This window comes from Mixophyes fleayi, chromosome 3, assembly GCF_038048845.1.
Source record: "Mixophyes fleayi isolate aMixFle1 chromosome 3, aMixFle1.hap1, whole genome shotgun sequence".
NCBI lineage: Eukaryota > Metazoa > Chordata > Amphibia > Anura > Limnodynastidae > Mixophyes > Mixophyes fleayi.
In genome coordinates, this window is record NC_134404.1 from 282982301 (window position 1) to 283003782 (window position 21482).

The 21482-nt window shown below is 39.8% G+C and overlaps 1 protein-coding gene across 1 annotated transcript; it reads right to left on the reverse strand.

The window, feature by feature from the left end:
* Positions 1-5682: 5682 nt before the first annotated feature.
* On the reverse strand, positions 5683-21096 carry LOC142144608 (ADP-dependent glucokinase-like). The gene is made up of 6 exons (XM_075203689.1): positions 20292-21096; positions 13788-13947; positions 13114-13304; positions 11428-11524; positions 9788-9924; positions 5683-8236 (listed from the first exon to the last, which is right to left on the reverse strand). The coding sequence occupies exons 1-6, from the start codon at positions 20473-20475 to the stop codon at positions 7569-7571; spliced, it is 1437 nt and encodes a 478-aa protein (XP_075059790.1). The 5' UTR covers positions 20476-21096; the 3' UTR covers positions 5683-7568.
* Between the last annotated feature and the right edge of the window lie 386 nt (positions 21097-21482).

Below are 21482 nucleotides of genomic sequence, written 5' to 3' on the forward strand. Positions count from 1 at the left end.
TTCTTTTAGAGAAAATTGGTCTTAAGTTAAAGGTCACATTGAAGGTCCAGAGCGTGAACCTAGCAGTAAGGGAATGATTGTTCTACTGGAATTATGAGGATATATTCAGTTGTTCTTTTCATGACTTTGTGATGGATAATAATTACCAATGGTGAAGAGAGGAATGTTTGCCAGGTGGTAAGCAAATACTAAGGCAAAAGACAATCTGCCAGGATTACCACTTTGGATAAAAATGTTAGTCATTCAAACAATGGAGGATGCAAGTTAGTGGCCAACATGACAAATCACATACTATGGACTATATGCTAGAGAGTGAAGAGGATCCACATGGTAGCTGGAGCAGTATGCATCTTGTGATGCAAACAACTCCAAAAGATTATCCCTTACTCCAGGCATACTTTTATTATTATCATCACAAATTTGTAACGTGCCCCAGTGCAGCGCAGCATCATACAGTAGAGAAAACAGTACATACATAAAATAGGGACATATATGGTAGACATTAGAGAGCTTACATCCTAAGTGGAAGAGAGCACAGCTAAACAAGAAGAGCAAATGTGGTTCAGAGTGGATATTGGGACAGTTGTGAGGGTGCATTAGTGTGAATAGTGTTATCGGGAATAAGGTCACTTCTAAAAAGGAGATGGGTTTTCAATGAGCGTCTAAAGATTTGAAAGCCATCAGAAAGTTTGAGTGTGGTAGGGAATTCCATAAGTGGGGAGCAGCACGGGAGAAGTCTTGTAGGTGGGAGTGAGAAGTGGTTACCAGAGACAGGACAAGGTACAGGTCAGAGGTAGAACTATGGGCAGGAGTCTTTTGATATGAGATTTGAGATGTATGCAGGGGTATTGTTGTTGAGGGCTTTGTAGGTAAGGGTGAATTCTTTCCAGTTCATCCTGATACAGTAAAAAGGGGGAAATAAAATAGGATAAGTTTTAACTATACCCCGTCAAATAAACATTCTATAGCACAGCTAATAAATATTCAATGTACGCCAGGTCACAATGCCTATGGGGAAATTCATTTCATCATCTATTTATTTATAGAGCGCGCTTAATTCGGCAGCACTGTACAGAGAACTCACTCACATCAGTCCCTGCCCCATGGTAGCTTACAGTCTAAATTCCTTAACACGCACAAACAGACAGAAACACAGATTAGGGTCAATTTGATAGCAGCCAATTAACGTACTAGTATGTTTTTGAAGTGTGGGAGGATACCGGAGGAAACCCATGCAAACACAGGGAGAACATACAAACTCCACACAGATAAGGCCATGGTCGGGAATCAAACGCATAACCCCAGTGCTGAGAGACAGAAGTGCCACTAAACCACTGTCACAGGTCACTGCTGTGTGTGACCAAGAAGTAATGTACACAGATAAGCGGTCTTCACATCCACCTTTGACATACCAGGATGAGCTGAGGTTGTTTCCATGAAGCCGAGATACAGATAAGCTGTTTTCCTTATTTCTTTTGTGTATGCTGCCACTCGGTGCTTTATATTGAACTGTCACTGGTGTTTTGACTTTACTACTTTATATTTTGTTTTTCTTTTCTGTCTGTATATTGGCATATGGTTGGAGGCAATGGAAGCTATACGGCATTGATCTACCCAGCATCATATGATGAGCTTTAAAGTCTTCATTTTTGGTACACATATATCACAATATTGGTGATTTGGGAATATCTCCCAGAGAACCTTGCACTACTTGGCCTCAGTACTCCTCCTATTTTGTTGTATTAAATGTAGAGAGGGGCCTGCTTGTGAGATCTTAAAATGTAGCAGTAAAAGTGCAGAGCAGAGACGAGGAGCAGGTGGGGCTAATATTGGAGATTGGCACAGCAGTAAGGGTGTACCGGTATAAGTGGGAGTTGGGTAAGCTCTAGTAGGTGGGTTTTCAGAGAACATTTAAAGATTTGAAGCATGGGGGAAAGTCTGATCAGACATGGTGGAAAATTCCCTTTGTGGGTAGTAGCACAGTAGAAGTCTTGTAGACGGAATTTAGAGATGAATATTATAAAGGACATGATGATCAGATGTGACTTAGATCTAAGGTGCATAAGGAGGAATATTTTGAGATGTTGGTGTTGAGGGCTTTGTAAGTTAGATAGATTGATTTTAATTGGATTCTGGAGGATATGGGAAGCCTATGGAATTGCAAAGTGGTGCAGAGAATCTGGAGTTGCAGTACAGGAAGATAAGTTTTGACACTCCATTTAGGTTGAATTGAAGCATGGACAGATGGGCTAGAGGAATCTCAAATAGTGGGAAGTCAGAAAACATGATAGGAGATGAGAATTTAAATGATTTGTAGTTGCATCTTGGATAAGAATTGGATGCATTCCCGTTGCTTGCTTCACTGGGTGCCAGTTCTAAGTCTCCTGGGTTTCATTCCAGTTCCGAGTTTCCTGTAACGGATTCTAGATCTGTGCGCCTGGATGCAGGTCTTGGTTCTGTGTGTCTCATGACCAGTTCCAGTCCTGAGCTCTCTGGTTCAGACTCCAGTTCTGAGTTCAGGTCTCAGGCCACTGGTACCCACAGAAGACATGCCACTCTTCCAGGTAAGGCCCAGATGAGCAGGAGCTTCCTCAAGGCCCCCAGGTGCAACTACTTGTCTATGAAGCCATCTAAGCCCAAGGATCCTGATCCACATTTCCAAAACCCAGCATTCGTGACACTACCCTGTTGACAGCTATTCACATTTTTGGCCTTTTCCATCTAGTACAAGTTTAGTCTAGTCTACGTTTTCCCTTCAATAGCTATGATACCCAGATCTGAAACAGTTGAGAGAAGAATATGCAGTGGAGTGGGTCCTAGTAATTCTCAGACAGAGAAGATTCTACCAGAAGTGAACAAACTAAAGGCATCTGAACCACATCCCAAGAAAACTATTTGCATCCAGACAAATTTCTGCAAAAGATAGTTTAAGAATTTAACATGAACCAAAATATTATATTTCTTGCTTTTTAGGAACCACAGACAGGGAGAATGGCAGAATATAGACGTTGTGAGAAAATTTTTAGACACCAAAACCGGTCACAGTCTGCTGCTCAATGGTTGCAAAAAAAAAAAGAGACATTTCCTGTTGACTAACCTCTTGCATTTCTGCAGCATATGTGCACACAGCAGCACTAGAACACATTCTAAGGCTTATTCAATCAGTGTTCAAGGCTTCTGAATGCAATCCTTATTAAAGTAACAACATTTTCTATTTCCCTGGTTATCCATTATTACATTCTGCCTCCCTATTCTGTGTTTGCTTTTTTAAGTCAGTTTATGGAATGGAATGTGTTATTATTGTGTCAGATTCCCCTTCAGCCCCACCTCCTGCAGGACAAGTTATCTAACATACGTTGTTCATGCTACCTGCGCAGTGTGCCTTGTGCCCAATGTAAAAAAATGCATATGTAAAAATTAGAAGACCTTTAAAAGTATTTAGTGGTACAGTGTGAATTTGGCAGGGAATGAGAGAAGACAGTGCCGAGAACCCCAAAGTAGCTCTAGGCAGGGTTCTGTTGAAGCCTGTAAGAGCGATGGCTCTAATAATGGCTCTTGGTATTTGTGATGCTGCTCTCCAATTCCCCAGGAGTGAATCAGAGAGCATCAGCTGAGCCCATTATAGCAGCGCTTCTTGGGTGTCCCAGTAGGCAAAGTACCAAATGATGCTTCTAAGTGTCCTAACTGCATCTGAATTGATCCCTAGGTCTAGCTGCACATGAACAGGGGCGTGAACACACCCCTGGCACTGAAAACAATGTTAAAGTGAGATGCAGGGTCTAGATTAATCCACATAAGCAGATCAGCCTGGAAAGGTTAAAGGCACAAAGACCTGGCTTACCTCTGCCAGCATGTGGTGGAAAACTGTATAAAAATGGACTTGACATCTGTAAGGTCCCTGGAATGTTTGCTGGGGATCCCAATAGCAGGAGACAGTAAACAAACTTATTTACTTGTATTCTTCAGCAAACAAATAATGTGAACAACAAAGACGACTTAATACCTTTGTACTTTAACGTCCAAAGTGATGTGAGCCAGGTAAGTAATCCTTAGGGACACCAAGGATAATTTTTTTTAAAAAAAAATTATTTATTTATTTGGCACCACAGATTCCATAGCGCCAGATACAAAAGCAAGTAACAAATAGATGAGGTAATACAGTTCAGTAGCACAGATGAGTGCGAGTAATGCTATAGGGACTCACACAGAGTGCAGCAAAAGACGTGACAGGACGTACGAGGGACATAAGACAGACGTGGGACAATAGGTAGAGAGGACCCTGCCCGTGATAGATTACATTCTAGAGGGAGGGGTGGTGAGAGACAGTAGGACCAACTGGGAGAAAAAAATTAGTTGGCGGAACAGGATGTGATGGATAGAATGGTTAGGAGGTGGTAGGATAGGCGAGCTTGAAAAGGCGAGTTTTGAGTGAGCGTTCGAAGGACTGAAGGTTGGGGGAGAGTCGAGTTAGACGGGGTAGGGAGTTGCAAAGATTAGGGGCAGCACGGCAGAAGTTTTGTAGGCGAGCATGGGAGGAGGTAATGAGAGGTGAATTGAGGAGGAGGTCAGAGGCGGAGCAGAGTGGCCGGGTAGGTATGTACCTTGAGACAAGGTCAGAGATGTAAGGGGGAGAAGTGTTGGTAAATGGAAGTAGAGAGGAGTCGTAGTCCGGTTGCCAAAGGGTTTCAGAAGAAGGAGGGTGGTCAGAACCTGTGAGGGTAAGACATTTGCAGAAGCTCCAGTCTCAGGTGTTGTTAATTCATTAGCAGCAGACCATTAAGATGTAGATTTAGATAGATAGAATGCAGTAAAGTCACTAAGTGAGCTTGTGGCTTGCTCACTGCTGTAACCCAGGGTATGGCAGTTCATTTCCAGCAAGTATCAAGTGGCATGAAAATCCTGCATTTTGCATCTGCCTTAGTGAAATGTTTGTACCATCTTAGAAAATAAAGGGAGAGAGGAGAGAGGAGAGACTGAATTAGCACAGAGTCTGACATTAGGCCTTAGGGTTTGTATTATTGTTCTTTTAATGGACCAGTGTGGGAACAAGTCATCCAATATAACTGTATGTGCACCAAATGGAAAGGTTTGTTCCTGGACTAATAATACTAATGGGGGCTGAACAAACGAGATGCATTTTTTGGGAATGAGAACTCATCCATGCTTTAATATGGTAACAAAGGTTGTCACCATCCATGTGCCATATGGCTGGTTAAGCTACATATACCAATAACAATTTAGTTATCAAGTTTATCCAGAATTAGCCTGAAATTTATGTCTTTATGGACCCAAAACAGCCATGAATTTTAATCAACTGATCACTGTATATTCTGTGACTTCTGGAAAATAATGACCTGTATTTCCATGTGGCACTAGTAATAAGTTAAATACAATTTGGTGACTATTCTGGTCGCATGGAATTGAGTGACCAGTGCAGTCCTACTCCTAGCACTCACCTTCCTTAGTAGTTTCTGGCATTTAATGTGACTAAGTTTTCCCTTGGGCTTTAAGAGTTATTTAAATATACTAAAATTTACTTAGTTGCTTACAGTGTAACAGAGGATGTGTATATACAATTGTCTAGTATATAGAATCTATAGTTACATGGATGATTTGCGCTTGTATACATTTGTGTATTTCATCTCCTTTCTTGACAAAGAAAAACAATTTGTTTTTAATGGCTCTTCATATTGTTGTGTTTATTGGTTCATCTGCATTGTTTTTAAACAAAAATCAGGTAAATTTACACACATTCTAGGCAATTCTCAAAATGCAACTTATTTAGCTGAAAGAAATCTATTTCTGCCCATCTCTTACACAATTCAGTGTAAAATGAAGCAAACAAATAATGTGCTCACATTGCACAAACTAACAAAAAAACATACAATATTTTAATGCAATAAAGCTCTTACCTAGTATTGAATAACCTGACATCTTGTACATGAAATGAACAAATTCTATGTCAAATTAATATGGTGTGATCTAGTAGTGTTCTTTAGATTGCACCTGTCACCTATAAACAGTGGAACCATTTTGTGGTGTTGTCCACTACTCATGTCTTCGGCCTATGAATTCACTAGGAATCAATTTATATCACTTTGACACCTCATGTACTTGTTCTTGATGCTTGAGTTCCTAGTGAATTTACAACTGCAGTCTCAGTGATACCACCAACTCTAGTTAATGGAAACAATGATAGTTATAAATATTGGCCCTGCTCACAAAATCCTCTGCTTTGTCTGAATATTGGTAATACATATTTATTTATTGATCCCATGCTTACAATTCCTAGTTTTACGGGTTTCTATAAAAATTATAATAAAAAGACCCTTACATAAAAACTCTTAGGGGAATATTTACTAAACTGCGGGTTTGAAAAAGTGGAGATGTTGCCTATAGCAACCAATCACATTCCAGCTGTCATTTAGTTAGTACATTCTACAAAATGATAGCTAGAATCTGATTGGTTGCTATAGGTAACATCTCCACTTTTTCAAACCCGCAGTTTAGTAATTATACCCCTTAAAGTCATACACGTTTGCATATAAAACACATTGGCATTATATACTAACAAATGTCAAAGGTCACATAGCAAATAGACATTTACTTTCATTTTCCAACTTCCAGTTGACTCATCAATGTTACTTTTGGTTTCTAGAAGATGCTGCACAATTGCACTTTTTTATTAAAAAGAAAAGAAAAACAAAACCCCAAAACAAACTACAATTGTGGCTTATTTATCAAAACTTTGGAGTAAATAATGAGCAGACATTGCTTTAATTAGTCTGCCCAAGCTTATATCCAATTGAATGCTAATTGTTATAACATATTTACATTTACACCATACTATTAAATAAACCTCCATGTCAGTTGGCAACAAGTCATATAAAGGATTAAAACACATAAAATGGTCCAAAACACATTTCAGACATTGCTAATAAATGTGAGAAAATGAGAGATGCAGCAACATACATGGAATGTATTCTCCTTATCAATGGAAAGAAACGCTACATTAAAATATATCTATACATGGTAGGTCCATTTGACCTGTTCACATTGATGGCTTATTAAAAGCTCCATAGAAAAGTGTTATTTTTGCTAAAATCTTGGAAAATAATGGGATTCCCATTCCCAGGACCCATGCCTGTTAGTTGCATGATGTTTCAGGGCTCATAGCCTGAAATTGTGAAGTCTTGTTGATGTTCCTGGTCCAATTGGCTGCATCAAAAACTGGCAGCTGGAGATTATATTCATGGTATTTAAATTTAAATACCAAGTGGTGAGCCCCAGAGCATGATGGTTCTACAGGCATGAGTGTCTTCTAAACTGTGGTAGGCCCTGCATGGAAACCTTGCAGTTCTGCTAATTGAGGAGGAATGGGGAGGGGAGACTTATAGCAAAAATGAACACTTCCATAGAGAAATGTTTCTTCTTTAAGGAAACAAAAGTATGGCTCAGATCATGTCAGTTTAACTTTTACACCTTTTATACTATTGTATGGCATCTGTAAAATAGTTCTCCAGGTGTGGAATGTGTCAACACATCCTCACAGAGCGAATACCATTGCTTCAAATTTGCAGCACAATTCCTGCTGCAGAGATATTGTCTCCTCCACCTGCCGTTTGGAAAACTTCAGTACACACCAAAACAGGTGCTAGACAGATCTCATAAGTCTCCTCTTCCCAGCAGGACACAGGGCGGCTTTCCTTGAAAGGTATCCTCTGACTGCCCACTTCTCTACTGATTGAGAAAGAGTCATCCATGATGAGTTTGGCTTTACGGGTGTCAATCCGAGCAGAGCCACACACATGCCTGTTGGCTGTGAGTGATGCTTTTGCGGTAGCAGACATTGTGTTCTTCCATATGGATCCTTTGGTCACCATCATGGCTTGAAATGCCAAAGTGTGGACATGTAATCGGGTCAGATGCCTCTGACCTACTTTCAGTTCCTGGGATCTGAGCAGCTGATAAAGTTCACGCATTTGGTCAAGAATGGAGGCCACCCGAGGGTAAGGGTCTGATAAGACGGTTATGTTGCCTCCTTTAATTAGGCTAAGCAAATTGGGAAGCTCCTGTTCATTCATGCCCAATGAGTCAGAGTAAGGTATGACATATTCTAGCAAGTCCTTCATCAAGCTGTGCTCAACAAAAGAGGCCATCTCAAAGTGGAAGCCTATCTTTTTATCCATAAACAACATCGTCTCTTGAAGTGCCTTCAGCCTGGCTTCACGTTGACCTATACAATTCATCACAGAGAAGACCCAATCAAAAAGTTGTAACCTGAATTATACAATTCCTGAAAATACATTTTATTAATTTTTTGTTTTGTAAATGTACATTTTGTAGCAAAAATGCCATCAGGTGAAAACAGCACCTTACAAATGACAGCTCTAACAGGATAGTCTTATGAATAAAAACACTTAGAGTTTTGAAATGATTCCTTAAACTGATTAATTTATTACAGTATCTACTCCGCATTATGCTTTCATATTCCTTTATCTAAGGAATCTCTTCAATTGGAGGTTTCACTGTGGACAATTCTTACAGACTCCACACCCAGAGTTACTAAACATAATTCACCATACGAAAGTCATCTGTAAATTAGCAGCAATTACGTAATAGGTTACTGTGCAGTTCATCTGTTTGATCTTTACTACCACTAAGGAGCCTGGAATAATTATCTATGTGCTAAGATAGAGGCTGCCATTTTGGATGTATTTTCATGCATAAATCTGTGATTGTAAGTTTCATGTAGTATTACTACCTATACTGTACAATTTAGTGTCTAGATTTATGGATTCTGGTTTTCATTTTTTTTTTTTTTTTTTTTTTTAAATAAATATGATTTTTGGTGTTAACTAAATATAGACTACAATAAAAAAAACCTCATAATTTGGCGTTATTCTCTTTAATTTATACAAGTCTTGTTACACTGAAATCAAAAAAATTACATAATTTTTGCAGCACAAGGGAGAGGTTCATAGTATGGGCAGCACAGTGACTAAGTGGTTAGCACGTCTGTCTTACAGCACCGGGGTCATGAGTTCAATCCCCCACCATAGCCTTATCTGTGAGGAGTTTGTATGTTTGCATTGGTTTACCCAGGGTGCTCTAGTTTCCTCCCACACTCCAAAAACATACTGGTCGGTAGGGAGTGTGTGTGTGTGTGTTTGTGTATAGACTGTAAGCCCCAATGGGGCAGGAACTGATGTCAGTGAGCTCTCTGTACAGCGCTGCAGAATTAGTGGTGCTATATAAATAAATGATGATCATAGGAGAGAATGGAGAATGCCATGGGACAGGGTGAGAGCAGGTACAAGTAGGTCAGCCATAATATGTCATTCTATGAGGAAGACTCAGATACTGGTTTGAAGGAACTGCTATTGCTCAATGACTTTTTTTTATTCTATTGGATGATAGGAGCAACATCTGCTGTGCTGGCATGGGTGTCCGTATCATGGGACTTCCTCGGGCCACCAGCTGCACTGGCATTTCTTCTCTTTGAGCTACAGAAGTTAATGGGGCTAAGCACCAAGACCCAGTAGGAATATTGGATGCACACAACAGACATTACAGAAACAGGCCTATTGATCCTGTCTGGCATGATCATTATATAAAGCCATACCAAGTAACTAACAGGCATGGGTGGGCATATATATTATTATAAATTCATGAACTTAAACCTATTAGAGACTATAAATAATTGGTGGTAGGTAGCTGCTCTCTGTGCAAGCACTTGTGGCATTATATATGTTTTTCATACTGTAATTATAGTTATTGACCTCACCTGGTTTGAAAGGAAAACTATCCATCATTTGTAACCCTCCAATCACAAGAACGTCTGGTTTAAAGCTTTCCAGTTGTGATTTAAAATCTTCCAAAGAATCGATCATGGGATTATGCAGATCACTGTGCACGATGTACCTGAGAAAAAAAATAAATGTTTTAATATGACTAACTATAAATTATAAAGGCTTAGAAAAGAATCCCAGTATGTCACATTGGCCTAAAGCAGTGGTCCTCAACTGTAGTACTCAAGCCGCCCTAACAGTCCAGGGGTAAAATGTATCAAGCTGCAAGATTCCAGCTGGTTTGAAAAGTGGAGATGATGCCTATAGCAACCAATCGGATTCTAAATCTCATTTATCTAGTACATTCTACAAAAAAGGTAGCTAGAATCTGATTGGTTGCTATAGGCAATATCTCCACTTTTCAAACCCACTGGAAACTCGCTGCTTCATACATTTACCCCAGTTGTTTAGGATATTGCTTCTTGAGCAAAAATGGTTGAATCAAAATGACAAAGGCACTAATTACATGACCAGTACTCAGGCACAGATATAATTAAAGCCTATATTGTTGTGAGGTTTTAGAACCATTGTTGGGGAACAGTGGCCTAACCATTCTGCTTGTTACTTCCTCTTTCTATCAGCCTGGACCAGGATTAAATGATTCAACTGGTTATATATGCATAATGGTTTAGTTGCAAAAAGCTGCCTACATATGCTGTGATATCTAGGCAAATGGTGGTGGAAAAGCTACAACAGCAACCTGCCCCACAAACCTGGGATCAGTAAGCACATGGAGCCTAGGCTAAGCTCACCATCGTCATCAGCTAATTATATAGCTCCACTAATTCCGCAGCGCTGTACAGAGAACTCACTTACATCAGTCTCTGCCATCACCTTTATAGAGGCACAGAAGGGGATATATATTGTTTACATGGACTGATGATTCCCTACAATAGTACTTATAGCTCAGCTTGTGACCATAAAAGAGCCTGAAGAACCATCAGATCAAAAGTCGATCAGATTTGAAAGTATCAGCCTGTGTGCAGTCATCTTCCAACCAGACCAGCAGGCCCCAGTGTAAGATGGAAGAAAACTGTCCACTCGGCCCAAAGGATCTCATCCACTTTTCCAAGTGAGCTCGATGTTCGGGTTGAGCAGTAAAGCGGCAATATATTATGCGGAGTCACTGCTGGGTATGATAAGAGAGTGGTAATGGTCCAAATGGCAAATGGGGCTCTGAAAATGGAAGAGGGAAATTTGATAACTTCAGCCTGTGCGCTAAAGTACTTTGTCCCACCATAAGTACCTATGTTTCAAGGGATACACCGGCTTTTTTCAGACTTTAATAATTTGATTGCTAAGACTATTAGTGTGCTACCTGCATTCACTTCGTAGAACTGGGCACAGGGTACAGAGCTGAAATTACTACAAATTTAGCTACACATGCAATAAGTCCTTCACCAGTCTTGTTAAAAAATACATTCTACATTTACTGATGTTTTTTACCTAGAGTATAAAAACAAAGACATTCAAAATGAAAAAAAGAAAAACATTTTAAAATCAAACTAATATTCAACATGTCTAGCGACATACTGGAACAAGTTATCTTGCTCCTTCAATCTGGGATTACAGTCACCTGTTGGCTCGACGGGAGACGTGATTTCCCCATTTGGACCCTGTTGAATATTCCATAATGAGGTGAATGTCAGCATCTGTTATAGGCTCACCAGCAACTGCAAATTAGGAGAATACACATGAATATATACATAATTCCACAAATATATAACAATAAGTGTGTTAATGTGTTTTGCATTAATGCAAAATCTACATAAATAAAACATGCAAAAAATAAAAAATAAAAAAAATCACGCTAGCTTCATAGGTTTGTTAAACCACAAATTTTCACAATATGATCTAACATTGCCATACGAAAGAACTCCTGATCTAATGACGTACACAGGAAGAAAACAAAGTACGGTAGTGTAAAAATTTGTAGCCGTTTCAAAGATCCTGTTTTCGCTATCACCATAGCACTTGTGAAAACATTGTTATGAAACAGATCAGATAGACAGATTATGCTTCTCTTAAATGCTAGTGAGTGCACAGACATTGACACAGTTATTTTTTATGGTTACCAGACACACTTAGGGGTGTATTTACTAAACTGTGGGTTTGAAAAAGTGGAGATGTTGCCTATAGCAACCAATCAGATTCTAGCTGTCATTTTGTAGAATGCTCTATATAAATGAAAGCTAGAATCTGACTGGTTGCTATAGGCAACATCTCCACTTTTTCAAACCCGCAGTTTAGTAAATATACCCCTTAGTAATAGTAGCAAAGTTTTGACAAAACAATTAACTCATAATTCTAAATTGCCAAATCACACGGTCAATGTCCATTACGATACACGGTATGTATTGTTTTTCTGTTCATGCAATTTACATACATTTATTAAGTGAAACCCCTATTTTACATTTTTCAAGGGACTAAGAATAACTGAATAAAAAAACAGAACAGTGTAACATGTGGGGTAAACTCTAAAAAAACACCCCAAACTTCAAATACGGGGCATTTCTGTCTCACAGCACTGGGGCCATGTTTTCAATTACGACCAGGGCACTACGTGTATGTTCTGGTTTCCTCCCACACTCCCAAAAACTACAGACAGTTTAGTTGGCATCGGACAAAATAAGTGTAAGCCTGTGTTAGGGAATATAGATTGTAAGCTCCATTGGGTCAGGGACTGATGTGAGTAAGTAAATGTTCTCAGTAAAGCGCTGCATAATATGTAGTATATATGCAATATGTAACAAATATATTAAAAATTGCAAATGCGGTTTAAATAAGGAAACCATATTTCCTTTGCAGCATGAAGATAGCAATGTTTCTATAGTTGCCAATGGAGAACATCCATGTTTTTATTCAATTGAAACATTTATATACTGTTATGCAGAGCGGGAGAAAGAGAAACAAAAAAACAAAATTGTGATGCAAATTATATGTTCTTGTAGCTTTGCATATGTAACAGAGAAAAGCAATGTGTTTTGAAAACATCTGGGTACCTACTAAATCTACCATCTCCGTTTTGTATTTCTTTATATTCTGTGCGAATGAAGCCAATGATTTACAAGTCATCATGTTCTGTACTGGCTGAACTAGACATTGGCTTAAAAAAAAATCAGCATTGTGTGTTTGTGTCTGTGTGTGTTAATGTTACAGGAACTCATGTGAACGTCTACTTATCCTCTGTACAGCGCTGTATAATATGATTGGTGCTATAAAAATAAATGAAAAAATAATAACAGTCATTGTGCGATCTCACCTGTTATGCGATCAGACAACACACTAAGTTCGTCCTGACTTAAACGACCCCCGAGCAGAACGTCACATCCTTCGGCAGCTAAACGGTTGGCCATGACCGGGGCATTGCCACCCAGAGCCCAACGCATTTCTGAGAGTCTTTTAGAGGCATCTACAAGCTTCCTAAACAAGGTTTCATTGGACACATATCTTCTGTAAAACAAACATGAAATATCAAATGTTGGAATACAGGTCATGTTAGATTTCACCAAAAAAACAACAATCTTATTGGTATTTCCTTTGTCTTCCTGTTAACGTATCTGATGAATAAACAATGCAGTCACACTAAATTGTCTGCACAGTACTTATTAGAAGTAAGAGGTCCTCATCCATTGGGATTACAGAGCGAGATATGTGTAATTGGTTTGTCCTCTTCCAGTTTTACCCTGCACACTAACTGAACACACTAACTTCTTTTAAAACATCAAATAGGGAATTGTCTAATTAATGGGATATTGATATCCGAGAAGAACTTTTGTATTGTAATTGCCACTTAATTATTCTATCAATTCCATAGTGGCACAAGCCATCTGTTAAAAGTGCTGTCCTCCCTACTACTGGACGAAGATCAGGACATGGTGATAGAGAGAAAAAAATAATTAAGACTTCATGTCATGTGTTAGATAAGAGTCTTACTCTGAAGCTGCACCAGGAGGAAAAAAGTAGGCAAAGCTCTCTGCCAGCTGTGTCTCCGTCTCGATAAAGTTGTGGTGAACTGGATTGTAACTGGGCTCTATGGCTGCTTCCTGCATCAAAGCCACCCCATCTACTATTATATCAAGGCAACCTCCAAATCCTGTGCAGGAAAGAAAGAAGATGCTGTTTAGAGTTATGTTTTCTGTAACATCTCTCCCAAAAATGCTGGTGAATGGAGGTTTGCTGTAAACATAGAAAAGAATTTGACAGCAGGTAAGAACCACTTGGCTCAAACTCCTTTCAAGTTCCTCCACTCTGCCAAAGATTTATACATTTTCCCATCTCTACAAAGTCAGCCTTGATAAAATCGAACACCTTTGTTTTTGTGTGGTAGGAGTCTGTCTCTGTCTTTATACTAAACCCTGCTGCTTGATAATCACTGGTTCCTAGGTTCTCACCCACCTGTACTTCAGATATTCTGTCACGAAGACTAACAAAATGCGGACAATAGTTAACTCTTATCTTTGGAGAAACACATAGACAGATTAAGGCTGGGTACACACTACTACAGTGTTTTCAGCTGATTATTGGGCATATCACACGATTAATAACCATTTGGCCCGATATCACATTAATGTGTACGCTCAAATGATGAACAATTATTGTTCCAAAGCCCAATGTATCGTTTAATTTGATTTTTAAACTGAAATAAAAATGGCATTCAACGATGGAACGATATGGTTCCAATTCTGCAGTGTGTATGCACTCAGAACCGGCTGTGTCCATAGATTTCTATGAAGTGTGTCACAATCTTTTCAGCCGATGGTTATGGCAGATGAAGAGCACAGATCCGAAGGTAAATCATGTAAAACGTGTTTAGTGTGTACACATGAAATGGCATGCTGATCGGGACTGTTTCTTTTTTAAAGTTTTTTATTGTTGGTAAAATAGTAAAAAAATATCACATCGGGAGAAAGTTTGTATAGTGTGTACCCAGTCTAACAACATAGGCGGCTTAACTTAACAATGCCCACATGGAACAAAGTAACATTTATGTCATTAAACAATATTTATCCAAATGAAATGCAAATATACCTAGCATAGCATTTGCATTTATATTCTCAATCATGTGACAGACTATCTCCACAAATTCTTATTTTATAGAGGTGTACAAGAATAAATCCTGCTTCCAGCTCTACGAGACTTGGATCAAGTACTGGCTATTATGCCTGTTATCCAGTGCTAACTTTAGCATTAGGCACAGTAGGTAGAAAAACCATGAAATGTAAATGAGGAAAATGAGAAGAGGTAAGCCCATTGAGAGGGGCCAAATACTGTAGAGTTGCGGCGTTATATTCGGCTCTGTAAAACAACTGTCAAAGCTACAAAATGTTGTGTGGTTTGTAAGAGCTCCAAAGGTTGTGTAACATTGAGTTACAGTCATGTAAATTCTGTCCTACTAGGATCATATAATCTATCCCGAAACTGGTCATATACACTATATGGACAAAAGAATTTGGACGCTTGACCATTACACTAACAGGGACTGTAATGACATTGTATTCAAATACATATACTTAAATATGGAGTTTGTCCCCCTTTTTGCAGTGATAAAAGCTTCCACTCATCTTGGAAGGCTTTCCACAAGATGTTGGAGTGTTTCTGTGGGAATTTGTGCCGATTCATTCTGTAGAGCATTTATGAAGTCAGGCACTGATGTTGAACGGAGATTGCGAGCCAGGCCTTCTTGTCCAAGTTCTTCCCAAAGGTGTTTGATGGGCTTGAGGTTACGGCTCTGTGCTGGCCACTCAAGTTCTTCTACACCGAACTCATCAAACCATGTCTTTGTAGTCTTTGCTTTGTGCACTGGGGCACAGTTATGTTGGACTAGAAGAGGGCCTTCCCCAAACTGTTGCCACAAAGTTGGAAGCATAGCATTGTCCAAAATTACTTGGTATGCTTAAGTATTAAGATTGCCCTTCACTGGAGATAAGGGGCCTAACCTAAACCCTGAAAAACAGTCCCATACCATTATTCCTCCTCCACCAAACTTCACAGTTGGCATAATGCAGGTAACGTTCTCCCAGCAACCGTCAAAACCAGACTCACCTATCTGACTGCCAAAGAGAGAAGCGTGATTCGTCACTCTACAGAACATGATTCCACTGCTCCACAGTCCAGTGTCTGTGCGCTTTACACCACTCCATCAGACGCTTGGCATTGGTCTTGGTGATATGAAGCCTGCATGCAGCTGCTCGACCAAGGAAACCTATTCCATTAAGCTTCCACCGCACAGTTTTAGTGCTTACATTAATGCCAGTGGAAGTTCGGAACTCTTCAGCTATGAAATCAGCAGATCATTGGCGACTTTTATGCACCATGCGCCTTAGCAGTCGTTGACTCCGCTCTGTGATTTTACATGGCTTCACAGTTACTGTTGTTCCTAAACGCTTCCACTTTCTAATAATATCACTTAGAGTTGACTGTGGAATACACAGCAGGGATGAAATTTCACGAACTGTCTTCTTGCAAAAGCTGGCATCCTATCACAGTACCACGTTTGAAGTCACTGAGCTCTCCAGAACGACCCATTTTGTATCAGAAATATTTGCAAATGGAGACTGCATGGCTAGGTGCTTGATTTTATACACCTCTGGCAACGGGTCTGATTGAAACACCTCAATTCATTAATTAACATGCGTGGCCAATACTTTTCTCCATATAGTGTACATGGAACTAGTTAGTCATTAAAAAGGTTATTATTAATACTCAGTTTTATTACTTCCACTACTAAATATTCTTGCTGGCTAACATGGTACAAACAGTTTGCATATAACCACTGAAGCAATATTTAATATTTTTCTTACCTTCAGCGTATTAAAAAGGATCCTATATGAGCATTTTTGCAGTAGTCATTATGAAAAGGTACATTTAAAATAAATACAATCTTCCATTTTTTTTATTTTTACATACTTTATGGGAACCCATATATGTTTGTAATACGCATCTATACATAACTGTACTTCCTTTATAGGACTGGAGCATAAAAATGCCTGCTTACTATGAATTGATGTTGCAAACAAGATACAACCTGTATGCTGCAGTAAACTACACAGCATTTTATTGAACAGCTGGATTTTTTCACGCAAAGGCAAAAAGGAGCTAAGCCTCTTCTGTCATCACATGGCAGTATTAATATGTTTTTATAGATTATAGGTACATATTATTGCACAGTATTGTTAACTTACTAAAGCCATAACCCCAGCCACTGGCCGTGGATAAATACTAGCAAGTAACCTGTAACTCCTCAGTTATTGTAGAGATACAAATCCCCACATTCGCTCACAGACTAGTAGCCAACAAAACAGGAGACACCCTACCAAAGTCACTGACAATTGGCTACAATCCATAGGCGGTGATGTGTACTCTGTCTGTGAGGCAGTGAAGCTGTAGTTGAAACTTATATAAACATCATATTCCAGTTTAAAGATTTGAATCCAAACACGCAAAACCCTGCCTGACTGGATTTTCAAGCTATAGAGGTGCAATCAGTGTTTACATGGATCTCAGTGGCCTTGTACAACCTCAGCATTATTAGTGTCTGAATGGCTGTGTGAGGACTGCTCGTCCAAAGAGTTATTTTAAATCACATAGGAAAACTGTTACAACCAAAACGCAGTTTATTCTGTAGATGGCAATACAGATATGCGGATATACAATCACCAGACAGATGCAATTCTTTGCTGGTATAGTACACTAAATGTGATAGAAGCACAGTTTTTAACCCCTAATCCACGAACACACCAATACAGTCATCCCCTTTAACATTCCCTCGGCGGTGGAGCTAATGGTGGGCGGTCTAGGGGGCGGTAGTCAGATTGTAATAGATGGAAAAATTATAAGACTTCACCCCGAGTGTCCTCAACTGGCATATTTGGATACTGGTCTAACAGTGTAATTTTTATTAAATGTTCTCTCCTCTTGCAGAACATCAACAGTTCTTAAACAGAAAACAGTGACAAAAGGTTGTATGTTAATAGAAGGGGGGCAGTTTATTTTCACAGCATAAACCCGTAAATGTAGTCCTTATCCAGGTTATATATTTCCAATTAGATGCTGGTAGGGGTGTTCCCAGAAGGGCACTTTCCTCCATATTTGGTGGACCTGCCCAAACCTGACCTGCTTCTGGGCTAGTATAAAGCACCTGATTCTATTGATCCTCTAGCTGGATATCCCATTGGAGCCCAAACCCGCAATTTCTACCACAACTTGTCTGAACAGCAGAGGTAGGAAGATAACATGATCGATGACCCCGTCACTTGTGTGATACTCAGAGCAGTCTCATTATGTCTTGTTTGGAAAGCCGAATAAATAAACTCTAATAAGCACTTCTCTAAATAAGCCATTAGGAGCAAGAGAAGCATGTGCACAGTCACCAAAAGTCCTGGGACACCCCTACCTCCCATTCCCTCTCGGTAGCGGTGTCCCACTCCTGCTGCTTCTTAACTTGACACAACGGGGGGTGGGGGCAACATCCTTTGCTTCTCAGAATGGGAGTGTTTTGCTTGGCTATAACAACATCATAGCCAAACGCCAACTCCCCCTAGGGAAACACTGACACGGAGGAGCAGCAACCAGCAGATTCACGTTTTATAGGCGCCTCTAACCAATAACGCCGTAGGCAACTGCCTAGGTTCACCTAATGCTAGGACCAGCCTTGGGCAGATGGCTCCAAAAACAAAGGTGCTTATAAATATTTATATTAAGTCCTATACATTGAGAACTGAGCAATGTTTGTGTCTCTCTATTCTTATTATAATAGCTTAAAAGCTTGGGAGTGGATGACACAAGCTCGGCCACACAGCTATGAGATGCTATCAGTTTCACAAACAGAAATGTGTTTTCTCAAGAGGCAGTATGACTCAGCTTGCATCAACCCTTTTACGCCTTATAAAGATCTTGTTAGCAGTCACTCTCATTCTAATGGCCTGATTACTAATAAATATTGATAATCCATGATTATTCTATGTGCAGTTGACCTGGATTATTCCAGGTGTACTGTGTGTTTGGATTACAATTTCTGACAGTAGTATCTTTCATCTCACCAGAATTTTAAATGGAGCTGCTGGTATTTTGTGCAGTCTAACGTAATATATTGGAAACAGTAGTGTACCCACTCCATAGTTGTGGATTTTCTTTGAGATGTTGTTGCAACATATCTCCACCATGGCTGGTAAAGATGAGCTGCAGATATTATAGACTGGGATATATATGCTTACTGCTTTTTTGTACATTAGACAAATCAGAGTCCAAATTTGCTTCACAAGGGCTAAGGGAAAATAATTGTGCCCACAGAGGATGGCACAGCTCACTTCTCAGACAGGCCCTCTAGGATAATACACAGTATACAAGTAGTTGTTTGTGTAGGCAACAATGCTACCTTTATAGGTTACTTGCCCAGCAGTAATCCTTGCTTCAACTACGACAAAGGATAGCTGGGCAGGGGGCATCTGCCCCCACAGGACGGTCCCGTACTGGGCTACCACAAAATTTTTTTCATTTAAAATGTTCCTAATAGGCCGTTGAGCCAAATTCCCCCCCCCCTACCCGGACGCCGGCTACAATTTGCCGCCCCCCGGCTACAATTTGCCACCAGTCCCTTAAATACGATAAGTCATTCAGAAATAGTCCTGCAGCTCTCTCTGGCAAAATTGAAATTCGTTGAGTTTCACTAAATCCTAAAAATGAAATTGAAAGATACAAACATATGCTAAACACTTTTTACATGAACTTTGGCACACTTCATCAGCCAGCTGTCTTGTTGAAAGTATTACATGGGCAATAATTATTTGCAAAATAGAAAGGCTGATCAATAACTCGTCCAGTCAATCACCCATCTAAATAACTCATAAAATGGTATAATAATTGGTTGGCACAATTCATCATGCAGTAAAATATCTCCCAAATGTGCTGCCGCCCACTCTTCCATCCAGTTCTGGTTTATGTCTTATGTTTCTGTATGGTGTTTTTTGCTTTGTTTTGTTTTTTCTATGTTAGCAATGTTGATTGTACAACTTTTTTACTATTACTGATTGTACCCGGTATACATTGTTGTGTCTGTTTGTCTTTTCTTATAAACAAAATAAAATGAAGCATTTCAAGTTAAATTAAATGACTATCATTACATTTTGCTGCTGTGCTGGTATATCTAAACATTTCCTATATGATACTATGTTAGACTGTCCCTGAAAATTAAGTATAGTTGCCAATTAGTTTGCAAAGCTGCTGGTGTAACATATCTACTACAAGAATTAAATGTGACCATGGAATATTTGTCAGTGCATGGAATATCTTAGCAAAATTAGAGAATAAAGTTTAGAGCTGTAAACTACTACACAAGACATGGTGGAAGACTATAATCAATGATGACCAGACTGTACGTAATGCTGGTTAAAGGTAGAACCATGATTACTGACTATATGTATAAGAAAATATTTTACTTACCAATTGCTATGCGAGGTGGTTGATCTGCATCCAATTCAACTTTTTGCTCAGCTCGAAGCAGTGATGACAGCACTGTATCCAACCGGTTCTGCAAGTTGTCCTCTTTCACATTGCGGAACCAGTAGGCAGCCAGCAAGGCAAGCAAGGAAAGAAGTGGAAGACACAAGAGCTTTGGAGTAGCCATGGAATGACAAATGCAAACTCCTCACAGGACTAAAACACCAAATGGGTTACTTGCCCCTACCCCTGTTTCTGTGCTGCAAGAAAGCAGATTCCCCACCAATGCACTGAGATCAACCCACCTGCACTGGCAATGTCCAGCTGTTCCTAAGTACAGGGTCATACACTTCCAAGCGATGCTCCACATACATCCGAATGCACAGTGCAATTAGATACTAAATATTGTTAGACAATCCTGACACATTACTAGCTACACATATTTCACACAAAGAGCATCTACAAACAGAATTTCACCATACAGCAGCTAGCAAAGTACATGCACCTGTCATAAATAATCGTTTATTTTCCTCAGGGTCTAGGGCAAATACCTGCCAGTCTATCCCAGGTAAAAAAAAGCAATCACCTTCCCTGAGCATTCAGTGTCACTCATCCATACACAGCCAGATGCTGCTCTCCCTACCCTGGCCTCTTCCTCTGGGGTAGGAGGAGTTCAGATACACACACACGGAAGCAGCACCCGGATTTGTGTTGTCATCCTATTGAAGAGGAGCATCAACCGGAGGGAGAACTCAAAGTTTTACGCCTCCTCCCATCCCTCCAGCTGCTTAGGGTAGGGTTTGGTTCTGCAGCGCTGGGTAACCATAGTGCTGTGCTGGGTGTGCTCTATTGCATTTCCCTGCCTATCTCTTTTACATGTTTGTGCAGTGTCACCCTTCCATGCCCATCAGCTGCTGCAGCATCTCTTGGAATGTTACCGGTTTTTATTTAGATTTGAGTAGCGCTGTCCCCATTGAGGTTTTGCAGCAGAAGGGGGCGGTGTCGCAATTAACAATGACAGCCCTCTAAAATCATAACCGGTCGATATAACAGCTTGCAGAGTTTAAGGGTTAAATGCAATGCATTTGTAAATAAGCTGTGGCTCATCATCTGTCATGGGATAAAAGTCCCAGTATACCCTATCAGCCTGATGTGATAGTCACTGGCATGCTAAGCATGCTGTAATATGGTAAC